Source organism: Daphnia carinata, chromosome 4 (assembly GCF_022539665.2).
Source record: "Daphnia carinata strain CSIRO-1 chromosome 4, CSIRO_AGI_Dcar_HiC_V3, whole genome shotgun sequence".
NCBI classification, from domain to species: Eukaryota; Metazoa; Arthropoda; class Branchiopoda; order Diplostraca; family Daphniidae; genus Daphnia; species Daphnia carinata.
In genome coordinates this window covers 2645253-2670125 of record NC_081334.1, presented here as the reverse complement: position 1 = coordinate 2670125, position 24873 = coordinate 2645253, and the positions used below count along the sequence as shown (strand labels likewise).

General features: G+C 40.9%; 3 protein-coding genes across 4 annotated transcripts in view; 2 read left to right on the top strand and 1 right to left on the bottom strand.

Annotated features, from left to right (window-relative positions):
• The window catches only part of LOC130694690 (sodium channel protein para-like), a 31808-nt gene extending 14249 nt beyond the window's left edge, over positions 1-17559 (top strand). The window contains exons 6-31 of the mRNA XM_057517791.2: positions 242-370; positions 1660-1751; positions 1930-2142; positions 2458-2518; positions 2627-2945; positions 3031-3330; positions 3391-3652; positions 5080-5345; positions 5501-5567; positions 5666-5764; positions 5871-6130; positions 6230-6403; positions 6486-6648; positions 6735-6922; positions 7010-7217; positions 8663-8707; positions 9923-10063; positions 10211-10358; positions 10455-10953; positions 11106-11279; positions 12020-12142; positions 14704-14826; positions 14900-15106; positions 15178-15423; positions 15500-15770; positions 15984-17559. Of these exons, the coding sequence (XP_057373774.1) occupies positions 242-370; positions 1660-1751; positions 1930-2142; positions 2458-2518; positions 2627-2945; positions 3031-3330; positions 3391-3652; positions 5080-5345; positions 5501-5567; positions 5666-5764; positions 5871-6130; positions 6230-6403; positions 6486-6648; positions 6735-6922; positions 7010-7217; positions 8663-8707; positions 9923-10063; positions 10211-10358; positions 10455-10953; positions 11106-11279; positions 12020-12142; positions 14704-14826; positions 14900-15106; positions 15178-15423; positions 15500-15770; positions 15984-17161 (5956 nt within the window). The 3' untranslated portion in view covers positions 17162-17559. The remainder of the gene's footprint in view (positions 1-241; positions 371-1659; positions 1752-1929; positions 2143-2457; positions 2519-2626; positions 2946-3030; positions 3331-3390; positions 3653-5079; positions 5346-5500; positions 5568-5665; positions 5765-5870; positions 6131-6229; positions 6404-6485; positions 6649-6734; positions 6923-7009; positions 7218-8662; positions 8708-9922; positions 10064-10210; positions 10359-10454; positions 10954-11105; positions 11280-12019; positions 12143-14703; positions 14827-14899; positions 15107-15177; positions 15424-15499; positions 15771-15983) is intronic.
• A 2005-nt stretch (positions 17560-19564) lies between these two features.
• On the bottom strand, positions 19565-21811 carry LOC130694653 (inhibitor of growth protein 3-like). The gene is made up of 10 exons (XM_057517738.2): positions 21679-21811; positions 21536-21607; positions 21342-21470; positions 21138-21272; positions 20945-21062; positions 20665-20872; positions 20407-20597; positions 20167-20350; positions 19989-20098; positions 19565-19859 (listed from the first exon to the last, which is right to left on the bottom strand). Exons 1-10 carry the CDS (start codon positions 21704-21706, stop codon positions 19856-19858), a joined length of 1179 nt encoding a protein of 392 aa, XP_057373721.1. The 5' UTR covers positions 21707-21811; the 3' UTR covers positions 19565-19855.
• A 129-nt stretch (positions 21812-21940) lies between these two features.
• LOC130694659 (UDP-N-acetylglucosamine transporter-like) lies at positions 21941-24699 on the top strand. Of its 2 annotated transcripts, XM_057517747.2 has the most exons (9): positions 21941-22018; positions 22111-22172; positions 22849-23054; positions 23136-23330; positions 23416-23715; positions 23810-23932; positions 23992-24175; positions 24249-24367; positions 24424-24699. In XM_057517747.2, exons 4-9 carry the CDS (start codon positions 23274-23276, stop codon positions 24682-24684), a joined length of 1044 nt encoding a protein of 347 aa, XP_057373730.1. In that variant the 5' UTR covers positions 21941-22018; positions 22111-22172; positions 22849-23054; positions 23136-23273; the 3' UTR covers positions 24685-24699. The 2 variants fall into 2 exon arrangements, with proteins under 2 accessions (XP_057373730.1, XP_057373731.1); XM_057517748.2 differs by lacking the exons at positions 21941-22018; positions 22111-22172; positions 22849-23054 and having other exon boundaries at positions 23105-23330.
• Positions 24700-24873: the final 174 nt, after the last annotated feature.

The following is a 24873-nucleotide window of genomic DNA, read 5'->3' as shown; positions in this document are numbered from 1 at the left end:
ATCGTTAATGAATTTATTTTATTTTATTTTATTTTTCTTTTCATTTCTTCAATGATTTTATTTCCGTGTTTACGTTGTGGTGGTTTCTTTTTAGTTGACAATTTTTTTTTTTTTTGAAATTCTTTCTTGTTGATATTCGTTGGATATCGTCAGTTGGCCAGTTTGTCTTTGATTACCCGTGCCCCCCCGTTTTTGTTTTCTTTTCGGCTTGGGATTTTCTTTTGTATTTTTCTGAACGCAGGGTGATCTTCACATCGATCTACACGTTCGAGTCCGCGGTCAAAGTAATGGCCCGCGGCTTTATCTTGAAACCCTTCACATATCTTAGAGATGCATGGAATTGGCTCGACTTCATTGTCATTGCCTTAGCGTGAGTAGCGTCTCATCGACAGCCTTTTTCTCTTTCCTTCTCTTTCTTTCGATTTCCCTTTTTCTTTTTCTTTTGTTCCTCGTTTTGTTTGATTTTTCGATTACCATCTGTCGCTCTTTTTTATCTGTTTAGAACAAAGTCTATCCGTCTATTTAGAAATCTTTTACGCTCTTAATTTTACACACACACATACACACACGTACACACACGCCATAAATGACAGAAATTAGTTTAGATGACGATCTATCTACGTGAGGGCACATCTCTCCAAACAATAATTCGATCAAAACAAATTGAATTGTTTAAAAAAAAAAAAAAAAAAAAAAAAAAAAAAGAAATCGGAGCTCATTTTTGAGGGTGTCGACACGTTCAGATGCGATCGTCTGTATTTGTAGTTAATATGCGTACATCGATTTTTGATGGTAGTTTTCTTCATTGCACAATCTGATTGGATCATTTCAAGATGCCAATTTCTTTTTTAAATGATTTTGTTTTTCTATTCGATTATGGCGCGGATGATCCAAAAGGAAGTGTGTGTCATGTCTCTTTATCTAAACAGTATCCATTTGAACAAGAAAAAAAAAAATAGTCGCTCGTAGATGTCGTTAGTTGGGTATACATTTTCGTTTGTTGCGTTTCATTGTTGGTTAGTTCGTTTGTTTTTTCTTCCCTATTTGTACAAAGACGATTTTTTATTTTTAGTCGCTTTAAAATGAAAAAAGAAGCCAAACGTGAAAATCGAGTAGAAATCCCCCCCTTCACCTGCCCCAACCCCCCCCCACCATACGACACCGATCCCTTGCTCCTACATATCCCTCATTCAATTGCCCTCTTCAATCAATTTCAATCGAACATGATTGAAAAAAGAATAGCATATATATACATTTCTTATTCTTTCTACGTTCATTTTCTATTCGTAAGGCTAATGATTTGTCTTCATAAATAAATTAATTAATCTAAAAAAAAAATAGTCAGTTAATTCGTGGCTAATTTTTATACATATATATATTTAAATATAATTCGATTGGGAGGGAGCGAGTTCAAGACAATAGCTCTTTTCTTTTTTGTTTCTCTCGTTTCTTTTTTTTTTCTTTTCTTCCTCCTCCTCCTATGTGCGTGTGTTTCTTCCCTGTTTGCGTGATTCCTCCAATGAACTCGTCCCCAAATGTGACTTTGCTTTTTACCTTAAAAAAAAAAAAAAACCCTGCCGCATTACCCTTTAAACAAACTACAAATCCAAACCTGAACCAAACAAAACAAACACGGAAACGTGAAACATGGACGTATAGGTACGTGACGATGGGAATCGATCTGGGCAATCTGGCGGCACTGCGGACGTTCCGAGTCTTGCGAGCGCTCAAAACCGTCGCCATTATCCCAGGTTAGATTCAATTTCTTTTATTTTTATTTTTATTTTTATTTTTTTTTAAGATTTAAAAGCAGATGAAACATCTAAAAAAAAACATCTGGAACCGACGTGTATTTAAAAATGTTTTTTTTTTTTCTCATTTATTTTGGCGTACCGTGACATCGTTTAAAACGTGAAATCACGTGATTAGGTTTGAAGACTATCGTCGGAGCTGTGATCGAGTCGGTGAAGAACCTGCGCGACGTCATCATTTTGACGCTCTTCTCGCTGTCCGTCTTCGCCCTACTAGGCTTGCAGATCTATATGGGCGTATTGACGCAGAAATGCATCCGCTCCTTCCCCGACGATGGATCATTCGGCAATCTGACCGACGTCAATTACGAGGCCTTTGTTTCAAATTCTTGTGAGTCCATTTTTCTCTTTCCGCCTAATTACAGCGTGGCAAAAGGATACGATTTCTTTTTGTCTGATTACGAGACTGCCACCCCCCAATCTGAAAATGTTTGAAATCCGAGACGGCGAAAAGCCCTCGCCTCAATTAAGCGAGACTTTGCAATCCTTGAGAAAACACACACAAAAAAAAAGAGAATCTATTGTTACTCTACTATCTCAAGCTATATCGTCTGCTGTAATCCTATTACTGGCTAGAGAGGGGCTCTAATGTCGGCTCTTATTTTTTACTTGTTTTTCTTTTTTCTTTTTATCATTGTTATTACAGCCAATTGGTATAAGGACGAGAATGACAACTATCCTCTTTGCGGCAATTCCTCCGGCGCTGGGTAAGCCTATTTCTTTTAAATGTCCTCAAAAAAAAAAAAAAAAAAAAATAAAAATAAAAATAAATAAATAAATAAAAAAAAAATGTATGATTTAAATTTTTGAAACAGGCCGTGTCCGGAAAACTTTACGTGCCTGCAGGGTTACGGCGACAACCCCAACTACGGTTACACGTCGTTCGACAGCTTCGGCTGGGCGCTGCTCTCCTCCTTCCGGCTGATGATGCAGGACTACTGGGAGAACTTGTACCAGCTGGTGTTGAGGACGGCCGGCCCGTGGCACATGCTCTTCTTCATCGTCATCATCTTCCTCGGCTCATTCTATCTACTCAATCTCATCTTGGCCATCGTCGCCATGTCGTACGATGAGTTGCAGAAGAAGGCCGAGGAAGAGGAGGAAGCGGCTCTCTTGGAGGAGGAAGCCATCAGGGTATTTAATCGCATCATCTTTAATTGATTGATTTATTTAAAACAAAACAAAAAAAAAACTGTGTGGCGTACGGTGTGCGATGCAGGTAGCGGAAGCGGCGGCGGCGACGCGGGAGGAAGAACGCGAAGCCCGGATGAACAAATCACCTTCGGACTTTTCTTGTCAAAGTTACGAAATGTTCGTCGGTGGCCAAGGAGCACCGCCGGACGGTAGGAGCTCCTTGGCCGGCGGTCCGGCTGGTGGCAACGGTCACGGCGGTTGCGGAGCCGACGGTGACTACAGCATCCGCGAAAAGATGAGCATCAAGTCGGATGACGTCGATTCCCTGTTGGGAGGCGGCAACGTCAGCGACTCGCGAATGAAAATCAACGGCCGTGTCCGCAAAGTAAGATTCAATTTCTGAACACGAGAACAGGCAAATTACAAAGGCTCTACCGGTTTGCAGGCGAGTCTCAGTTTACCTGGATCGCCGTTCGCCATGCGTCGCTCGTCCAGGGGTAGTCACCAGTTTACGTGGCGAAACGGGCCTCGGCGAGTGGGCGGCGCCAACAACAACAGCAGTAGCGGCGACCGTAAACCACTCGTCCTCTCCACCTACCTTGACGCTCAAGAGCACCTGCCGTACGCCGACGACTCGGCGGCCGTCACGCCCATGTCCGAGGACAACGGCGCCATCGTCGTACCTCATTACGGCCTCAACAATCTCGGTGAGTGATAGTACCGATACTGGCCGCTGTGGCGCTGCGTGAGGGATAATGACATTGGTTTAAACGAAAAAAACAAACAAAAAAACAATCGATATTTTTTATTTCTATACGCAGCAAAGTCAAACCATCAAACTAAATTGGGTGATGACGACAATGATTACAGTTGCACTAGGAGCTCTCTGTGTGTGTGTGTGTGTGTGTGATGTTATTATTACCAACACAAGCCCCTTCCGGAATATAATGATGGACGAGCTTGGCGTGTTTGTGTCGATGGCCCGTCATTTGAGCCAGACATTTCGGGCTTGTAAGTAGTAAAAAAAAAACAAAAAAAAAAAAAAAATGGTGAGGGGGGGGGGGGGGGTTGGAGGTTGTGGTGTATACGTTGACATCGTTTGAGCTTGCTATTGCGGTTTATGTCACGACAGCTAAACTCTGAGAGACGTCTCCTTGCTGTAGTAACACACACACACACACACTGGGGAACCGTTGCTGTGCGAAGGGAAATCAATTCGTCACTGGCTGTAACTGAGTAATACCAAGTGATTACCAGAGAAATGAGTGGTGAGGAGGAGAAGGGGGGGGGTAACTTTATTCTACTCCTTCATACTTGGCTTTTTTTTTGACACGCCCAGTGGATGAAAACGAACCACCATCTAATCCTATACGTTCGGCGGCTTTTGAAAAAAAAAAAAAAAAGAAAGGATTTTTTTCTTTGCCTTCTAGAATGCTTTTTATCTACCCTACCTTAAAAATTGTGTTGTTATTGTGCTTGAAAAAAAAAAAAAAAAAGAAAATCTTAATTAATATGCGAACATAACTAATGAGATGCCCTTGTTGTGGGACGCTATATTACTCTATACGGGGGCTATTGATTTGTGTTGAAGCTTGCGGGCCACTTGACTATGGTGGGGCGCTATGTGTGTGTGTGTGTGTGTGGGAAGCCAAAATAGTTGTAACGAAAGCTTGGCAATTAGCGGTGGCAACCTAATTTTTTTTTTTTTCGGTGTGTTTCGGCACGATGCCATCGAAAGAAAACGGAGCCGCAACTCATCAACTCAACCGTTCAATTGAGTTGTTCAGTAGCTCCCCCCCACCCCCCACCACGCTGGACTCTGGCCAAACCGCTAATGGCCAACTGGTTATTTAGTTGATTGCTAAGACTTGGCACACACACACACACACACACACACCGAATAAAAAAAAAAAAAAAAGATGCCGAACCATCTGTGTGTTGGACGCAATCTTAATAGCAACTTTAATTCGCATAACTTTGGATTTAAAACACACACACACACACACAAAATGGCCGTGTGTGCGTGTGTAACGAGCTCATTTAATTAGCAAACGCAAAATGATGTAAATGAAAATCTACACGTTTCTTTTATCTGTTGGGGTGGGGTGGGGGGGTTTGGATGACTGTCGTATAGGTTCGAGGCAGGCGTCGTACACATCGCACATGTCTCGGATGTCGTACAATTCTCACGGGGATCTGCTCAACGGCAAGCCGCCGGCCATGAGCGGCGGCGGCGGCGGCGGCGGCGGTGGCAAGGACTATCGATCCGCCGCCAACAGGGTGGCCGCCAGCAGTGCTTATGCCAACGCCTCCAGTGCCAGCAGGCCAACGCTCGTGCCCGATCTGGTCGTCGAGCACAGCCGCCACTACCATCATCATCACAATCAAAATCATGATTACGTAATGATCCCATTTTTGTTCTGGCGCATGTGTCTCGTCACTAATCATTTGATTTTTATTATTAATCTATGCAAATTGATTTATATATATATATATATATATATATATATATGTATATTTTTTTTTCCAACTCTCGTTCAAAACAATGATGACAGGATCACAATGCCGTGGACAATCCTTTTATCGAGCAGAGCCAGAAACACGCCATCGCTCATCACAAAGGTTTGATCATTTCGAAATCATTTCATCTTTTTTTTTTTTTTCAAAGAATTCCATCATCAAATAAAATAATGATTTGTACTTGATCTTTATTCGTCCAGTCGATGATGATTTAGATGCCATAGCAATGCAAGACATGGGACCGGAGCGCATGGTCCGCCATCATCACGGGGAGCATCGAGAACATCGTCTCCATTCACGTAAGTTTTTCACGCGTTGATTTCGGCCTCACTCTTTTTTTCGATGGGGCTGAATGAACGAACGGGGCCCTTTTTATTTTGAACTCAAATCTATTGCCGACCGCAGACGCGATGAATGAAGAGGATGAAGGTCCCAAGATCAAGGAGCGGCTGCTGGCTCTTTCGCTCAAGTGGTTGGACATTTGCTGTGTGTGGGACTGCTCGCCTTACTGGGTCAAGTTCCAGAAGCTCATCAGCCTTTTCGTCTACGACGCGTTCATCGAGCTCTTCATCACGTTGTGCATCGTCGTCAACACGCTTTTCATGGCACTCGATCATCACGGCATGAACGAGGAGATGAACCGCGCCCTCAAAATGGGCAACTACGTAATTGTTTTGTTTATTTATTTATTTATTTATTTATTTTTTATTTTGAATTTTGAATAATTAATTAATGGATGATATTTTTATGCGCAAATGAAACAGTTTTTCACGGCTACTTTTGCTATTGAAGCCACGTTTAAATTAATCGCCATCAGCCCCAAATTCTACTTCAAAGAGGGCTGGAACATTTTCGATTTCATCATCGTCTTCTTGTCGCTCCTCGAGCTCGGCTTGGAAGGCGTTTCAGGCCTCTCCGTCCTTCGCTCATTCCGATTGGTATTTTTCTCTCCGCAATTTTTTTTTTTTTTTTTTTTTGAATTGCATTCAATTGACGGACTGCCTTCCTTCAAAATCGCAGCTACGAGTATTCAAATTGGCGAAATCTTGGCCGACGCTCAATTTGCTCATTTCCATCATGGGAAAAACGGTGGGCGCGTTGGGTAACTTGACGTTCGTCTTGTGCATCATCATCTTCATTTTCGCCGTCATGGGCATGCAGCTCTTCGGCAAAAATTATATCGGTACGTTATTATAGCCCCCGCAAGGGCCGTGACATGTCACAAGGATTTCTTCAATCCTTCTCGACATTTTGCAATTTGTCACGCAGACAACGTCGACCGGTTTCCAGACAAGGAAATGCCACGTTGGCATTTCATAGATTTCATGCACTCGTTCATGATTGTATTCCGAGTGTTGTGCGGTGAATGGATCGAATCCATGTGGGACTGTATGTTGGTCGGCGATTCCACCTGCATCCCGTTCTTCCTGGCAACTGTCGTCATCGGCAACCTTGTGGTATGTTTCAATATTGTTTTGAATTAGTACGAGTTGATTTTTGAATTTGAAATTTTTTTTTTGGCGGCGGCGCGGGAATGTTTGCAGGTGTTGAACCTCTTTTTAGCCTTGCTGCTCAGCAGCTTCGGCGCGTCGAACCTTTCGGCGCCACAGGTGGACAACGACACCAACAAGTTAACGGAGGCCTTCAATCGGATATCCCGTTTCAAACACTGGGTGAGACGTTCCATCGTCAACGGCTTCCGTATGGTCCGATCGAAACTGACCAACCAGATCTCCGACCAGAGAGCGCCAGGTGAGTTGCCTCTTTTCATTTCTTTTCCATTCTAAATAGTTTTTTTTAGCTGGCCAGTATGAAATTGGGGCCAAATTCATGAACATCGTCAAATATTTGTGAAAAACAAACAAAAAAAAATGTAAAGAAATCAGATCTCTGGCAATTTAGACGATGCACAATTTCGTAGAAGGACCAAAGACATTGGCGGATGTAATTTAAAATGTGTGTATTTAACCTTCTTTTTTTTTTTTTTTTTTTTTTTTTTTTTGGTGTGTGTTCTCAAACTCATTTGGCTCGTTCTCAACTCGGCTCGTATTGCAAAAGAGATGAATTGCTTATTAAAAATTTCGTACGTTAGCGCGGGGTATTTTTGACTGTTCCCGAGTTAATGAAAGTCACAGTCGTCGAATGCGATCAAAACGTCAGGGCTTTAAATGACAATTGGACGAGTTTGACGTCACGAGCCGAGTTGATTAAAGTGTCATTCGAAAAAAAAAAAAAAAAAAAAAAAAAAAAAGAAAAAAAAGGACATATCGACTTTAGGCGACACACTCATCATGTGTTATGGCCTTTTATTTATTTATTTATTTATTTATTTATTTATTTAATTTTTGCCGAATTTGATTGTCATTCTGTTGGTTGTTGTTGTCTTGAAAAAAAAAAAAAAAAATCGGACTGAACGGGAGGAAAACTAACAAACGTTTGACCGAGCGGTCGGATCCGGATATCGCCGGATTGAGACTCGTGTGCGATCCGTCCGCACGCTCTCTATTCGGTTACTGCCTTTATCATAATGATTTGTCAAAAGAAAAAAAAAACGTTCGATGCTCGTTCCATTACAAAGATTTGACACGCTTCCGGGGAGAGGGGGGACTTGCCTCGATTCAATTTCCTTAACAACATTTCCAGACACACACATACACACACACACACAAAAAAAAAAAAATGAACGGACCGGTCCACAAACAGCCAATGAAAAAAAGGGCGAGACATTGGAAGGAACAAAAAACGAAACCGAAGGGAAATGAAAAGAAACGTAACAAAGCGAATTGAGAATGGCATCGAACTTGAGGGTTTGATGATAGAACTCATTCGAATTTGGCTCCGTCTCTCTTTCGCTAGCTCCTTGATTCAGTCTCTTTTTTTTCTTTTTTCACGCCAACATCAATCAACAACGAAGTTATGAAGTGAGCAAGTGATTTGAGTTTTGAAGGAAAACGAATCAATCTTAGTTCTACGTAGCAGCCTCAATCGACTTGTTTACATTTGTTGAGTTTCATCTGCTGCTGTTGCAACTATTTTATTTTTCTCTTCTCTTACTTCACCGTTTTTTCTCTTTTTTTCTATCTCTTGTTTTTTTTTCTCTCTTCTCCATCTTGTCTTTTTGGGGGCGCCATTTTTACAACAACAAAAACAAATAAAAAAAACAAAAATAATCCTAAAAAAAAACAAACAAAATGCAGCGTTCCGGGATATAACGTACATGAAACTCAGGCCATTCTACAAGTGTATGTATTCCATCTCATATTTCTTTTAAAACAAAAACAAAAAAATATTATCGAAATTTTTTTTTTTTTTTTTTTTTTTTTTTTTTTTTTTTATAAAGTAAATGTGCAACATAACGTACACGCATAGTAGATGTATATCGTAGTGCATAGAAAACTAGTGTCATTGAAATATTTTTTTTTTTTCTTCTCCTAGTCGGAGCTTTTCACCCTCTTCTTAGTCCTCTTGATTATATCTTCCGTTTGAATTGGTTTTTCTCTTTTTGATGTGTAGACACTCGATGGTGGACGAGAATAGCTATCACGATTGAGCCCCCCCCCCCCTTTTTTTTTTTTTTTTTCAAAACTGTAGTTCCCGTAGTCGTAGTGGCGTAATTAATTTTTAATTACACTTTCATAAATGTATTTATCCCTCCCTCAAATTTTATTTATTTATTATTTTTTTTTTGTTTATGATTTGTTTTGAAAATCACATTTAAACGTACCAGTGGTCATGAATTTTTACTTATATTCAATTAAAATCCCCATTTTAATGCCAGGCTATTGCAGTAGTTCAATTTGGGTCTCTTTCGGCCATTACCTACACTTGGTGTTAAGCTTTTGTTGTTTAAGTGTTTTCAAAAAAAAAAAAAAAAAAAAAAAAAAAATTTATCAGCCATTTTGTTTTTCTTTGAACTTAATTCAATCCTCCCGAAAATGTAGTAAACTACTTGATGGCCCTTCATTTTCGTGGGATCCAACTCATTTTTTTTTTTTTTTTTTTTTTTTAACCTTAAGTTTTGTCATCGCACTTTTGCTTACATAACGTTTGATGAATTGATTCTTTTTCATTTGCGTTTGGGTAATTTTTTTTTTTTTATTCGTATTAAGTTTGCGTCAGGCATGGTGAAAGCTTGAATTGTATGGTATCTGGTTTGATTAGCACGGCCATTTCTTTTCACTCGTTCGACATTGCAGTAGTCGTTTGTACGTATTTTTGTTTTTGCCCGACGCCCGTGTCCCTTCCCTTTTTACGTTTTAGACGAGAATTTCTAAATTAGCCGTCATTGGTAGAAAAAAATATCTGAGCTTTTGAAATTTGTTTCTGAAATCAGGCGATAAAAAAGGGTCTTTGCTTATTGTTTGTTCTCTCCTTTTTTTTTTCTCTCTCTCTCTCTCTCTTGCGTGATTGTTTCTTGTGTACTCGGCGTTTCTCGAAAACTCCTTCGGCTGGTGCAGACATGTCCAACCGCGAGACGGATGTGGAGATGAACAATACCGGTGCGGCTAAGATGGCTAACAATAGCGGCAGCAACGACGGCACAGCGCCGACGCCCGTCGAACTACAGTGCTACGACGCCGTAGACAGCGTCATGCGCGGTATTCCGCATTCCGACAGACACTCATTCAATCCCTTGATCACCTTTCCCTAAAGCTCTTCAAATCCCCATTCAACCCTTTAAAGATCTAAAATGAACAAGTTAACTAATAAACTTTCTGTTTTTTTTTTTTCATTTTTATTTGCAGATGAATCGATGAGTAAATTGAAAAACAAGAAGACGCCCAACAACGCTTCGGGTTGCATCATCGGAATGAATAGCACGAAGAAACGGCCCGACGAGCTCGTCCTCGACATTGACTGCCGTAAAACCGTCAAAGACGATGACACTATCAGGTGTGTGACGCGCAATCCAAGGATGCTCTTGCAAAATGCTCTTGTTTTCTTATGTTTGTTTGTTTGTTTTTTTTTTTTATTTTGTTTTGTTGACAGTTACCAATCTTATGGGAGCCATTGCCACCGGATAACGAGGGATGACAGTCATAAGGGTAGCTTACGGGTGCCCCCCCCCCCCCCCCCCCCCCCCCCCCCCCCCCCCCCCCCCCCCCCCCCCCCCCCCCCCCCCCCCCCCCCCCCCCCCCCCCCAAACGCAGATGATGTCGACGGTGAGAGCTTTAAAGGTGACGGGCCGGAAGAGGTCGATGAAGAAGGTCGGTCGTTTGGAGACGGACACGAAGATGGGACGGATGGCGAAGAGGAGAAGGCTATCCCGAAAATAGCGGCTCGCGTGGACAGCGAAGAAGATCCGCAATACCCGGACGCTTGCTTCCCGGATCATTGGTACGAGAAGATTCCCATCATCAAAGGCAATGACGAGTCGCCGTTCTGGCAAGGCTGGGCCATGCTCCGACTCAAGACCTTCCGGCTCATCGAAAACAAGTACTTTGAGACGGCCGTCATCATCATGATCCTCCTATCCAGTTTGGCTCTCGTAAGGACATCATTTTTTTTTTTTATTTATTTATTTATTTATTTATTGAAGACAAACACAAACGTGTGCCAGAGTCCAACATATTATTATTTTTTTGTCTCTTGTCTGTCACAGCAAATCCAATAACTTATATATCCCTACTCTTCCCTAAGGCTCTGGAGGATATTTACCTATCGGAGAGGCCCGTCCTACAGGACATCCTTTATTACATGGACCGTATCTTCACCGTCATCTTTTTCATTGAGATGCTCATCAAGTGGCTGGCACTTGGCTTCAAGAACTACTTTACAAACGCCTGGTGCTGGCTCGACTTCATCATCGTCATGGTACATCATGAAATTTTTTTTTTTTTTTTTTTTTTCCTCATATTTAAATGCAAAATGGATGGCACACGCCGAACCCCCTTTCAAAAGAAAAAAAAAAAAAAAAAGATGAGCGACGTAAATTATGATTTGAAGTCATTCGTCACGCAGTGAAAAAGAGAGAGAGACATCCGTGTCTCGGCGTTTGGATTAATGGCTGGAACGTTAAGGTTTTTTCTTATTAATTAAAAACGAAAAAGGATAAAAGTTTCATTACAGGAAAGAGAAGGGCCTCCCCCGTCTGTCTGCATTTGCCCCGTATCTCTGTGTGCTGATATTGATCTTGTGACTAATCGATCGGTTGTGTTTTTAAGGGCAGCTAGTTCCGCGCAGTGGCGTGACGCGCGGACTTTTTGATGTAGCCATTTTTTTTTATTTCCTCCTCTTTGCTCCCCCCCCAACCCTCATTTCCTTTCTGTTTTGCGTGATGCTTGTTCGTGTTTTTTTTTTTTTCATTTTGTTTCGTTTTTTTTTTTTTTTTTTTTTTTTTTTCGGGTGCAAAGCGCAGCGGACAGTCAGACAAAATCCGTTTGAAAAACCCCTCCCCGTTATGGGCCTCGTACGTACATTTTGTCGTAGGCCTTTGACAACCAAGTCCGCCAATCTATGCTGCATACATTCATTGACCGTCATGTTTTGTTTTGTTTTTTTGTTTGTTTTTAAAATTATCCACGGCACATTAAACTTGTTTGTGACTCCATTAGCTCTCGCTGGTCAACTTGGCGGCTACTCTGGCCGGGGCGGCCGATATCCCAGCTTTCCGCTCGATGCGCACACTGCGGGCACTCAGACCGTTGCGTGCCGTTTCGCGGTGGGAGGGCATGCGTGTAAGTTTTTAAGTACTTTTAATCGTGTGTTGTCCTAGTCGTTGCAAAAACAAAACTGAGCGACACGAGTTTTTTTTCACGTAGCGACCCGCGAACGTCTTCGAGAATTGTCTTAAACGCGTAGGAACTTTTCCAAAATGCTAATCGGGCTGAAATGAAATCGTTCAACCAAATTTTCAAATCTCCTCATTTCCGATACCGTCTCTCTCTCTCTCGCTCTCTATCTTTTGATTCCTACGTCTACGCGCATCTACCACCACCCACCCCCCCCGACCGATGCCGTGTTTCATATTTCCAGAGGCGGCTGTTTTATGGATGTTTTTTTTTTTTTTGATTTTTTGATTTGCGGTAGCCGTACATATTTATTATAGTCCGCGAGAAAGATAATGTGTCTAATGTCCGTCGCTTTTCTCTCTATTCTAGCCTTCGCGTGTTGGCTGTGCTCTCTCTCTCTCTCTCTCTCTCTCTCTCATCCTTCTGCTGTCCGCTAACCATTGTTGTTTTGTTTTTTTATTTCTGTTTTTTATATTTTAATTTTTGGCCATGTCCATCGTACCGTTTGATTTCATTGTTCTTTTGTTTTTTGTTTTTTTTTGGCTTCTGATTTTTCTGGGTTCTCGTTCTAGCCGAGAAAAAAGAGAGAACGCACCGATTATTTGAAAGCGTAAGGATACGATGTGTCTTAGGTCTACATAGCGTCTGCCATAGGACTTGTGTAGATCTATCTATTCCATTTCTCATTTTCCACTTGATATCTTGTGAGCGTGATTGCCATTCCTCAATGTGTGTTGGTGGCCGTGCGTGTGTGCCTTTTTTCTTTTTGAGTTTGATCTCTTTGCCATCCAGTTATGTGTGTCGTGATGGCATACATTGACAACTGGATGTCAAACGCTTAAAATGTCTTGTTGCTTTGAAAAAAAAAAAAAAAAAAAGGAAAACCCGCAACAAAATGAAGCGACAGCAACAAACAAAAAAAAAAAAAAATTAAAAGCCAAGAGGGACACAAAAAACAAAACAAAACAAAAAAAAGTAAAAGATCCCATAATCCGAGTGGTAATTGTGTTCGTGTTGTGTTCAGGTCTCGTTGGTGAATTATGTGGCCTCGCTTTTTGGCGGCGGCAAGATTCAAGCGTTCAAAACGATGCGGACGTTGCGAGCGCTGAGACCGCTGAGGGCTTTGGCTCGCTTTCAGGGCATGAGGGTAAACAAACCAAAACACACACAAAAAAAAAAAAAAAAAAAAAAGATCAAACCAACACCTTGCATTTGTACTGTAAAGCACTTCCCCATCTTTCATTTTTTTTCTTGCTTTCTTTTTCTGTTCACTTGAGTCTTTTTTTTTTTTTTTTTTTTTTTTTAACGAAAAGATCACGTTTATATTTTTATTTTCGGCTTGCGCATTGCGAACGCGCTTCAATCGATTCAATTGCATGATCGTCGTGCCTGCCAACGGGGCCACACCCAATCCGCGGTGTGTAGAACGTAGTGTTTTGAAGGACAAGAAATGTATGGCATGATTGATCTGTTGTCCGGGTTCAAGTCTTGACACGCTTTCCAATGTTATTTCATGTTTCCTTTGGCTTTTTTTTCGTCTGATCCTCTGGTCGGGTGGCGAATAAGAATCAAAACAACAAACTAAAACGTAAATGTTTCAAGCATGTTGCTCTTTGATCCCAATCCTCAACAATTTTAAATCCCCCATTCTGCTCAATTTTCTGAGACTGCGCCCTCTTTTAATTCTATTTCCCTCTTTAAAAAAACAAAAAAAAAAACACTTTTATTCTTTTACACCGGAGATTTTTGAGCGAAATGACGATCGTTGTCGGTTGCACATTCCGTCGTTCACGAGTTTTTGCGTTCTAATCATCCCGAGACGGATAATCGATCACCTTTGCATACAACTAAAAATGTTAAAACATTAAAAACGACAAGCACCGGCCATCGGTACTTGCAAGATGAACAAATGAAAACAAAAGAGTGAGCTCTCCCATTTCGAAATTGTGCTAATGACGTAAAAAAGAAGGAGACTTAAAAACTTAAAAACAGGACGGTAAATATGTTCAAAACATGAATCGGGATTGATTTTTTTTTTTTCTAGTCGAGGCATGCGTTTAGTTGGGTTTGATATTTCAACCACGTTTTTTTTTGTATCGTTAAATATAATCGGAAAGCAAACGAATTGGGCATGCAAAGATTTCAAACCTCTCGTTCGTATTTAAAGTAATTCATAGAATCCGTTTTTTTTTTTAATTATCTATTCCACAATATACATTCCTTTATTTTTCTATCGAATGGTTATAAATTCTGAGAGATCACTGTAATGTTTCTTTTTTTTTTTTTTTTTTTTTATGCTAGTGCAACATTTGATTGTATATAAACAGCAAGGCCAGTTTCCCTGTTTCAACTCGGTTATGTTCCCCATTTTTTATTTTATTATTTTTTTTTTTTCTAAAGCAAGAAAGTAAATCGAAACGTGAAGATGAAAAAATGTACTTTTATGATAATTGGAACTAATATAAATTTTTTTTTAAATATCCCTGTGTGCAAAACGACCTCCATAGGTGGTGGTCAACGCGCTCATCCAGGCCATTCCTAGCATTTTCAATGTGTTGTTGGTCTGTCTTATTCTTTGGCTCATCTTTGCCATCATGGGAGTTCAAATGTTCGCCGGTAAATATTACAAGGTAATCGAAAAGAATTTGCATTCGATGACACGAGCGATGCGTACCCTTAAAATCCAATCATTTCTGTTTACAGTGTGTTGATTCGGAAGGCGAAGTAGTCTCGGTCGAGTTCGTCAAGAACAAGACGCAGTGTTTAGAGAAGGCAGAGAGCAGCAATTACACCTGGGAAAACTCGCCCATGAATTTCGACCACGTCGGCAAAGCTTATTTGTCACTCTTCCAAGTTGCCACATTCAAAGGCTGGATGCAAATTATGAAAGATGCCACCGATTCTCGAGACGTAACGCCCCACCCATTCTAATCGTCTGGATCTTTGCTAAACTATGAAACCGACATGTTTCCGTTTGACAGGTGGACGAGCAGCCGAAGAGGGAGGTCAATATCTACATGTACCTCTATTTCGTGTTCTTCATCATCTTCGGCTCGTTCTTCACGCTCAACCTCTTTATTGGAGTCATCATTGACAACTTCAACGAACAGAAAAAGAAAGCTGGTGGCTCGCTGGAAATGTTTATGACCGAAGATCAGAAGAAATACTACAGCGCCATGAAGAAAATGGGCTCGAAAAAGCCACTCAAAGCCATTCCCAGACCTCAGGTACGAACACGAGTCGTGATCCCCGTTCATCTTGATCGATAAAAAAAAAACCTTTTGATTCATTGCGCATTGACAGTGGCGTCCGCAAGCGATCGTCTTTCAAATCGTCACCAATAAAAAGTTCGACATGATTATCATGTTGTTCATCGGGCTGAACATGTTGACCATGACGCTGGATCAGTACAAGCCGGCCCAGATCTTGTCCAACATATTGGACTACCTCAACATATTTTTCATCGTCATCTTCACGGCCGAGTGCAGTCTCAAAGTGTTCGCTCTTCGCCATTACTATTTTAAGGAGCCGTGGAATCTGTTCGATTTCGTCGTCGTCATTTTGTCCATATTGGGTTCGCAATTCTCTCAAATTTTCAATTTTGTCTTTTGATACGTTTCAACTGACTGGATTACTTGAAATCTGGCTTATTGCCGGAACGTACTTGCGCGTGAAAAAAAAAAAAAATAATAATAATTCTGTCGCGCCAGCACGTTCCGGTACTCAGTGAATCTGAGCCGAGCCTTAACAGCTGACGTTCACTAACTTCTTTTTTGCTTTTTTGCAGGTATGGTATTGAGCGACTTGATCGAAAAGTACTTCGTGTCGCCGACATTGTTGCGTGTTGTGCGAGTAGCCAAAGTTGGCCGAGTCTTGCGTCTCGTTAAAGGCGCCAAGGGTATCCGGACACTACTATTCGCCTTGGCCATGTCTTTGCCGGCCTTGTTCAACATTTGCCTGCTGCTCTTCTTGGTCATGTTCATTTACGCCATCTTCGGCATGTCGTTCTTCATGAACGTCAAGCACAAGTCGGGCATCGACGAAGTCTACAACTTTGAAACGTTTGGCAAAGCGATGATCTTGCTCTTCCAGATGTCGACGTCAGCCGGATGGGACAGTGTATTGGAGGGCATCATCAACGAGGTCGAGTGCAATTTGCCCAATCCCGAAACAGGCGATCCCGGCAACTGCGGTCACACCACGATGGGCATCGCTTATTTGCTCTCCTACCTGGTCATCTCTTTCTTGATCGTCATCAACATGTACATTGCCGTTATTTTGGAGAATTACTCACAAGCTACCGAAGACGTCCAGGAAGGTTTAACAGACGACGACTACGACATGTACTACGAAATTTGGCAGCAATTCGATCCGGAGGGCACGCAGTACATTCGTTACGATCAGCTACCCGATTTCCTGGACGTGCTGGAACCGCCATTACAAATTCACAAGCCCAACAAGTACAAAATCGTCTCGATGGATATTCCCATCTGTCGAGGAGATTTGATGTACTGCGTCGATATCCTGGACGCACTGACGCGCGACTTTTTCGCCCGCAAAGGCAACCCGATAGAAGAACCGGTTGAAATCGACGAAGCGGCCCAGGCCATTGAACGACCCGGGTACGACCCGGTTTCGTCTACCCTGTGGCGACAGCGTGAAGAGTATTGCGCCCGGCTCATTCAGAACGCGTGGCGACGACATCGTGATAAACCGCGAGGATCAGGCTCCACTGACGGCGATGGTTGTAGCGGTGCGGGCAGTGAAACTGGCAGAAGGACGGGCGAAGCCGGGGCACACGACCCTTCATCTAGTTCAGCCGTTGCTGGTGCATCGAGTGACTTGCAACACCAACAAACGGCCATCCTGATAGACAGTGACGGATACGCTACGAAAAACGGACACAAAGTAGTGATTCATTCACGATCCTCGTCCAGTATCAGTTCGCGGTCGACGGACGTATGACCGCGACCAGCCTCGCCCTCCATCATCAGCTCATCTTCTTCTTTTTAAATTATTTCATATGCTATATATGGGGTAATCGAATCACACACACACACACACACACACACACGGAGCACTTTAACAGGTAGCGAGGCAAATTCAATTTCAATTTGCTGCACATTTTGAGACAGCATTTGTTTTGGTTTTGGGTTTTTATTTATTTATTTTTTTTTTGGCTTTTTCTCGTCCCTCCTCCTTCCGTCCTCGGAAGGCTTTCCCCCACTCCACTTGCCCGTTATATTCTTGATGATTGACTTCATCCGATATCAAAGCTTATTTAAAGAATGCATATATTCAGCACAACGGCAAAGGCTCAACGTTGCAGAATTATTTTCACAAAGACAAATTGCAATATCAAATTTTTGTTGTTTTTTTTTTTTTTCCTTGGTCATTCGTTCGTTTCGTCGCCCGCTCTTTTCGAAATCCTCTTGTCTGTTTATTGGTCGATTCCAATTTACTTTAATCGTCATAAAGATTATCAATTATCGTTTGTTGGTCACTTTTGAAACGACATCCGAGGTCCAGCTCTTTAAATTCCCTTTCTATCGTTATTCCTCTTTATTATTAATATTACTATCGTTATTATTAAATATCGTACAGTTGTAAACAATACAACGTCAACGCAATACTTACAAAAAAAAAAAAAAAAAAAAAAAAAAAAAAAAAAAAAAAAAAATTAAAATTTTAATAAAGCGTTTGAGCTTTGGTTGGCAGCATCGACCTCTTTGTAGGCCGAAAAACCCGCACCGAGGCGAGTACAGTTTGTACATCTGTGATAACGCCCTTCTCGTGAGCACAGCATATTTTGTTTTTGTTTTGTTTTGTTTTGTTTTTCGGCTAAAAAACAAAAACAAAAAACAACTGTTGTTTTGTTTCGTCTCGTTCGAGTCCGATTGCTATTTTTTTATGTCTCTTCCCCCCCCCCCTTTTTTTCTCTCTGCATTTCCCGCCCCACCAAATCTGCCATCGTGTAAAAGGAAAAAAAAAAAAAAAAAAAAAACGAAGAGGAAAAATCACGAACACCACCGTATACACACAGCACATTTCGTCTGCAATTTACCCGGCTTCCATCGGACGTTTTTTGTTGATGGGCACACACACATAGCGGACGTGCACACGGCACATAAAGAAAAAAAAAAAAAACTAAAACACACACACACACACACACAAACAACGAAGAATTTTCAAGGAATGAGTTTGCTGCTGTGTCAATTCCTCGTCGGGTTTTGGATGTGTTTTGCGGGGTTCCTTTCTAACGAGAATGTTCCCCTATGGTGCTGCTTCTTTCGTCTTCGTTTTTTTTCTTTTTGGACCGGTTGTTAATCATTTCGTGTTTCGTAGAGCTTTGAGAAACGATTGTAATCTATGCTCGGTCGTTTCCTTCTCCAATTTTTTTTTTTCTTTTTTTTTTTGATTTTCTGGATTATCTCCTCATCTAAGTATGTTCCTCCTTGGCGGCATTGTTGTGTTTCTCTATTACCTAAGCAAATCGAAAAGCGTTCCCTTGTCGTCCTGTCTAAATTGCGACTCCGGCCGGTACGAAATCTCAGTCTCGAAATTTTCTGATTTTTATTGTTTTTGTATTTTTCTAGCTTAAGGGATTATATTCCAAATTGAGTGGGGGGGGGGGGGGGGATAAGGGCTTTGGATTCTCGTTCCAAGTAAACGAGTGTTGCAGCTCTTCGACAGTATTTGGTTGTTAGGACACATGTTTTTCTGTCGCTGCCGTTTCTTTTTTTCACAGTCCAACATGTTGCCCTCTTTTTTTTTTTTTTAGTATATATCTTTGTACATATAGACGATAAGAAGCCTTAACCAAGGATGTTTCTTAACAAGCCTTTAACCAACTAGACACATCTTCGCGCCACACTGCGTGACTCATCGTCAGTGAAACAAAGAGAAGTTTGTTTTGTTTTTTTGTTGAGAATCTATTGAGTTTAGGAGGGGAAATCCAGATTCATTTATTTCGATTACGATAGGCTTTATTTTGAAAATCAATCGGACGATCATTGGCACGATGATCTGTTTAAACCTTATTACACCCAACATCCCTCCTCGTTAAAGAAAAAATCTCAATTACCTGCCATTCGCCAATTTAGGCTCTTATGTATATTTCAATTCAAAGTCGGTTCGATCACAAAGCGATCAATGGTTTTCAAGCCTCTTTGATGTGTGTGTGTATCGGCAAAGCAAAAGGAACACCTAATATAAGTTGTTTTATGTCTCCCAAATTTATTTGATAACTGTTCTGATTTCCTCTTCTCTTCTATTGCATCTTTCTCTTTCCTTTACCTATCTCTCTTTCGATTTGATTTCGGACGAATTCGCACCGTGTTTTATTCCCCTCGACCGTTTCTTGTATTGTTGCCGCTGTACATAGACGTGGCCTCGCATTCCATTAATCCATGAATCAATACAACATTTTCAAATAAAAAAAAAAAACACGTACACCAATGAATCTGCTCTTAGGCTTTACTAGATCCCAAAACTTCTAGTCCAGCAGCCCCGAGTGCTGGAAACACGTCAAAGACCAGCAGGGAATGGCTAGGATTTTCACGTCGAAAAGCAAAGCCAAATGTAAGGAACGACACAGCGAACCTACTGGCCCTTTTCTTTCTCGCATTATGCTTTTGTCGCCCCAAATGGTTCCAACTCTCAGCTGAGAACAATCAAACATTTCATTACCGTGCACGTCATTGACATCTACATAATTCTCTTTAATACAGCAAATACCAAATACAAGACTAAAAAAAAAGTCTCATACAACCGACAAGTCCAAATAGCTTACTGCTTCCTCCCTCTTCGCTTCATTGACGTAGCGCAGCGAGGGCAATACCATTTCCCTTTGGGAGGAGCTGTTATGTCGACGCAAGCGTAATGGAACCACTCTAGAGGGCACTGCCAAACAAAAGTCATCGGGCTATAAAGAACCGCTTTGTTATGATTGAACAGTAAATCATCCTTACGTCTGGATTGTCACATGCCACCATGTCGCCATAACTGACTTGGTTGCACAAACAGTAGCGGGGTTCATTAGGATCTGGGGCCCATTCGCCTTCGACACATTCTTCGGTTTCCATGGCCTCTTCGGCGGCGACTTCCATCGGTTCACTTGGAACCACAGGCAATTCAACGGCTGGTTCTCGCTTCCTAGCGTAAAAATCTAATGAGTTTTGTTGCATACGGAGAAATGATTTACTTATTACTTTTTCTGTTTCTTTGTTGAGTGGCCAGCAGACACCAAGGCCGTTGCGTTAGCCGCCACTTCACGTGCATCGACTGATGGGAGAGACAAATTAGGGGTGATTCCCAAAACACCCACATCAGTGGACTGCGTGAATTGCTGCAGAGCTTCGTACGAGGCTTTCATGCTTGCACTACGTCGACCTTGTTGCACCTAGAAAGGGGTCGAATCTTGTTTTTAAACAAGTAATGCAACCAAATCAAGCCTGCGAGCATTATACCTGTTGTGTTGCAGCAATCGCTTGCGCAGCGGCTGCGGCTATAACAGAGTTCCCCGAACTGCTGTGGCCTAATGTAGCCGAAATAGGAGCTGTAACCGCCAACGTTGCAGAAGGAATCGCTTGAGAGGCAGCTGGAGTCTCTCCGTACCATGTTTTTTCCAGTGCAGGTAGGCTAGCAGCACTACTTTGTCTATTCATTTGAGTTCCCCTGAACACATTAAAATTCAGTTTTAAAGAATGTTCTATATACTATAGCATTGTGGAAATGTAAGTCTCATACCCAGCTGCGCGCCTTCCGTCTCTTTCACGATCTCTTTCCGCCACTCGTGAATGGGAGGTTACGTGACGATTTTCCTTTTGTGAATGGGACCCATTGTGCATGTCCAGTTCAAGTGAACCTATTTTAATGTAATGTGCAAAACAATGACAATCTCAGAAGGTAAAGAAAACAAAAACAAACTTGGACTACTTACGCTTTTCCAATACTTCTGTGATGCCTCTGTTGTCAGCTTCCAGTTCCATTTTAAATTTATGAAGTTCCTGGTCCAACCGCCTCAGGTATCGGTCAACCAAATCATACATTTGGTTGGCTTGTTGAACTTTTTCATCTTGATTGTCATCAAATCACTCACAGTAATAAAAGGCTGAATAATTATCAAACTATTTGTGACAATTACCAGCATCATCCAACACTTTAAAGTAGTCTTTGCGAATGTTTTCATATTCTGCATCTCGTTCTGGAGTTTTCAGCTTCTTAGCATTGCTAAACAAAACACGAATTCTCTCCTCAATGCTATCAGTAGTATCTGTCCCAACGAAAACAGTTATTTTTCTGAAGGAAACTTAAAATCACGACACATTCGATTGTTACTTTGAACTTGTAAATCCATTTCGCGCATTTCCGTAAATCGATCCCTCAGTTCTTGGGGCAAATGCTCTATCACTACAAAGAGGGAGGTGGTAATATTTAAATTTCAACCTTAATCATTATTATCACTTGAAACACTGACATACTTTCCAAATAATCTTCCAAGTACAACATTTTCTTATTATTCTAATTGCCGTCAACAAAAATACTATGTTTTTCACAAAAGATTAACAACGCTTGCTGGGATGACGGATTGGCTTGTAGACGACTACTGCTTTATTTCTGTGGCTGATCTACCAAATGAAATGTCAAACCGTAGTGCGACGGTACGCAGTCAATTGTTTTTAACCTCCAAAAATTTCAGTACAATTTCATGCCAGCTTCGCGCAGTTTACGTTCAGCAGGGGTGAAGGTTGAAACCAAGGGAAAAATGTGTCATTCTTCCCTAGATTTGATCTAGTTTGTGAGCCAATACAAATCTTAAAGGTATGTTTTCACAATATCGACCTATATTTTGAAACAATCATTGTTTCAAAACAAAAATTTTACCTGAAAATATTTTTTTTGCATGTTTCAAGAGTCGAACAATCTACCAAAACGCTCGTCTGCATTGAACTAATTCATTACGAACTACCAGAAGGTTAATGATTTTGTTTAGTTACGTTAAGTCATGCTTTATGTTGTTTGCTCTTTTGTTTTATTTTGTTGTGTTTTTTTTTTTCGCCAAATTTCGTTTAACGAATTATTAATTGACCACAAAAGGGTCTCATCAGGCCGTAGACTCGTGCCCCAAGTTCAGGTTCAATATGCCCATGTACATTGCTTAAGCCTCATCCATAGCCTTTGATGATCAACAGTCGACGCGCTGATAACTAGGATATGGACGTCCAAGTATACATGATTTTGTAAAACGATTTATGTTTCGTTCGCAAGGCAATTAGTATTATAGAAGCTTTTTGAATATCGAAAGGTTCTTTTCAATCACCCCTTACTTGGATTAATTTGCCAAATTGTGCAATAATAGTAGTTTTTTAATGGATTGCACATACTAAAATTCTTTAAGCCGTTCTTCTCAGGTTCCTCCTGAAAACTAGGTTTATGCTTTCCAGCACCCATCGATAATTTTTTTTTTTTTTTACGTCCTATACGGCAGCCCGACCATAACCAGTCGTGGTCAGTCACTAGCATCAAACAAATAAAGCTAAACGTATAGGTAAAAAAGCAATGATCGTTCTGTTCATGGTTGTGTAATTTCTTCATTTCGCCAAACAGGAAATATGCCACAACACTTATTATTTAATTAAATTAAAACACAGGTATAACAGCCGCAACAGGTGCCGCACAAAGAAGAACAGTAACACTGTAGTTTGAGAATGGTGGTTCAACAAGTACAGAAGCCTTGTCTTTCATGCATCGTAACCTTGGCGAGGAAGAGAAAAAGATGATTACGACAAACGCCTCAGTCCATACAGAAATAACGGGTCCATCAATCATCTCACGGGCGCTACTACGATGACGGTAGGTATGATCTCGCAGCGCCCCAGTAATCCACATAGCATATACTAATTTGTTTCTTCCCTTTCCACGCACTTGAGCCACGTAGACAACAAAGCAAGTGGCTTTAATGGAGCGGAGCTGGCTGTTAACCTAACCTTTTCTACAACAGAGTTGTTTCTTATTCATTGGATTCCATTTCATTTACGTGAAAACTATGGTGGTTTAGCCCGAGTAATATAAGAAAATGTTTAGATCTTCATCAGTCATTCGCTATGGCTTATTGTTACTATTAACACTGCAGGTAAAATTCTGTTTTTCTGTTATCGCTTGCCTAGTTGAAATGTATCATTCGATATGTTTTTACATAACGTAGTATTTTCTCACAGAATACTGCGACAATACTCTGTTTACGGGCTTCGATGATCAACGCGGCTACGTCTAAAAATAAGTACGTCGTATCAACATTGGTACTTACAATGGAAGTAATAAAACTCTTGCTGATTCTCACTCTCCTCATGACGGTGCAGCTGAAATTTTCCATACGAAAAACAGTCCAGCTGCTCTATGACGAAATAGTATGCCGACCGTTTGACACGGTTCACCTGGCATTGCCAAGCTTGTTGTATGTCGTGCAAGACAATTTAATTATTTATTCATTATCTTGTCTCGACGCAGCCACATATCAAGTAAGAGGATATCATATGGTCTTTTAAGACGTGCAGCAAGATCTCCCACTTGCAGAATATTATGTTACTAATCGGTTTTTTGCCCATCTGAAAGGTCACTTATCAAGCGAGAATCGTGACGACGGCGTTGTTTGCAAGGATATTGCTGAAACAAAAATTGCCAGTGAAAAGATGGATTTCTCTCTTCTTATTAATGATAGGGGTGATTTTGACTCAAGTAAGTTTCAAGTAAATTACCTATTTTGAAAAATGATAATGGTCAATATGTTTGAGTAGCTTAATGTCAACGAAGAAAGTGGTGGCTTCAGTTTCCGTTCGCAAAGAGAAGGAACAGTTTACGTCTTTGGACTTATAGCGATTAGCTGCGCTACGCTGACCAGCGGTTTCGCCGGGGTTTATAACGAGAAACTTATCAAAAATGGAAAGCAATCGTCTTTGTTAATAAGAAGCATTCAATTAAGTAAGTTATTAATTTCTCCTTGAATGATGCGATGGGGCTAGCTTAGCCACTTTTTCTGCTTTGGCGCTTTTAGGTTTGTTTTCTGTTCTTTTTGCCTCGTTAGGCGTTTTAATGAAAGATGGTAGTACGGTTATCAATCAAGGCTATTTTCATGGATATAGTCCTTTTGTGTGGTTGATAGCAACTATGCAGGTAAAAGAATATTAAAACCTAAAGACGAATATTTAATGTTTCATAATTTTCATCAGGCATCAGGAGGAATAATAGTTGCTGGCATTATGAAGTACGCAGATAATATTTTAAAAACATTTGCAACTTCGAATTCAATAGTTTTATCCTGTATTCTTTCTTATATCTTACTGGATGATTTTAATGTAACGCCGATATTTATTGTCGGAACTTTATTCATCGTATTAGCTACGTTTTTGTATACGACCGCTATAGAAAAGCGAAGTCTACAGCTAGAGTTGACAGTTTTGCATCCATGGGGATCACCGAAAATTTTATGAAACATTTATTTATGTATTAAACAATATTGATGTTACATCCTAATCCAGGTTGGTACACTGTTAAAAAATACAATTTCATTGTGCAAATAACTTTTCCAAAGATTTCTCATAATTCTCCACTTATTGAAAAGTAGGCTGCAGAGAAAATTGTATTTTTTTTTATTAAATCAACTGTTTTGGAAATGCACC

Bases quoted from the DNA above. Each gene is read 5' to 3' on its own strand.
- LOC130694659 (XM_057517747.2), top strand. From the start codon at position 23,274: ATGTTTAGATCTTCATCAGTCATTCGCTATGGCTTATTGTTACTATTA. The intron at 24,176-24,248 runs GTAAGTTATTAA...TGGCGCTTTTAG, and splicing joins AATAAGAAGCATTCAATTAA to GTTTGTTTTCTGTTCTTTTT. The intron at 24,368-24,423 runs GTAAAAGAATAT...AATTTTCATCAG, and splicing joins GGTTGATAGCAACTATGCAG to GCATCAGGAGGAATAATAGT.
- LOC130694653 (XM_057517738.2), bottom strand. From the start codon at position 21,706: ATGTTGTACTTGGAAGATTATTTGGAAA. The intron at 21,608-21,678 runs GTATGTCAGTGT...CCCTCTTTGTAG, and splicing joins CTTGGAAGATTATTTGGAAA to TGATAGAGCATTTGCCCCAA. The intron at 20,873-20,944 runs GTATGAGACTTA...TAATGTGTTCAG, and splicing joins GACGGAAGGCGCGCAGCTGG to GGGAACTCAAATGAATAGAC.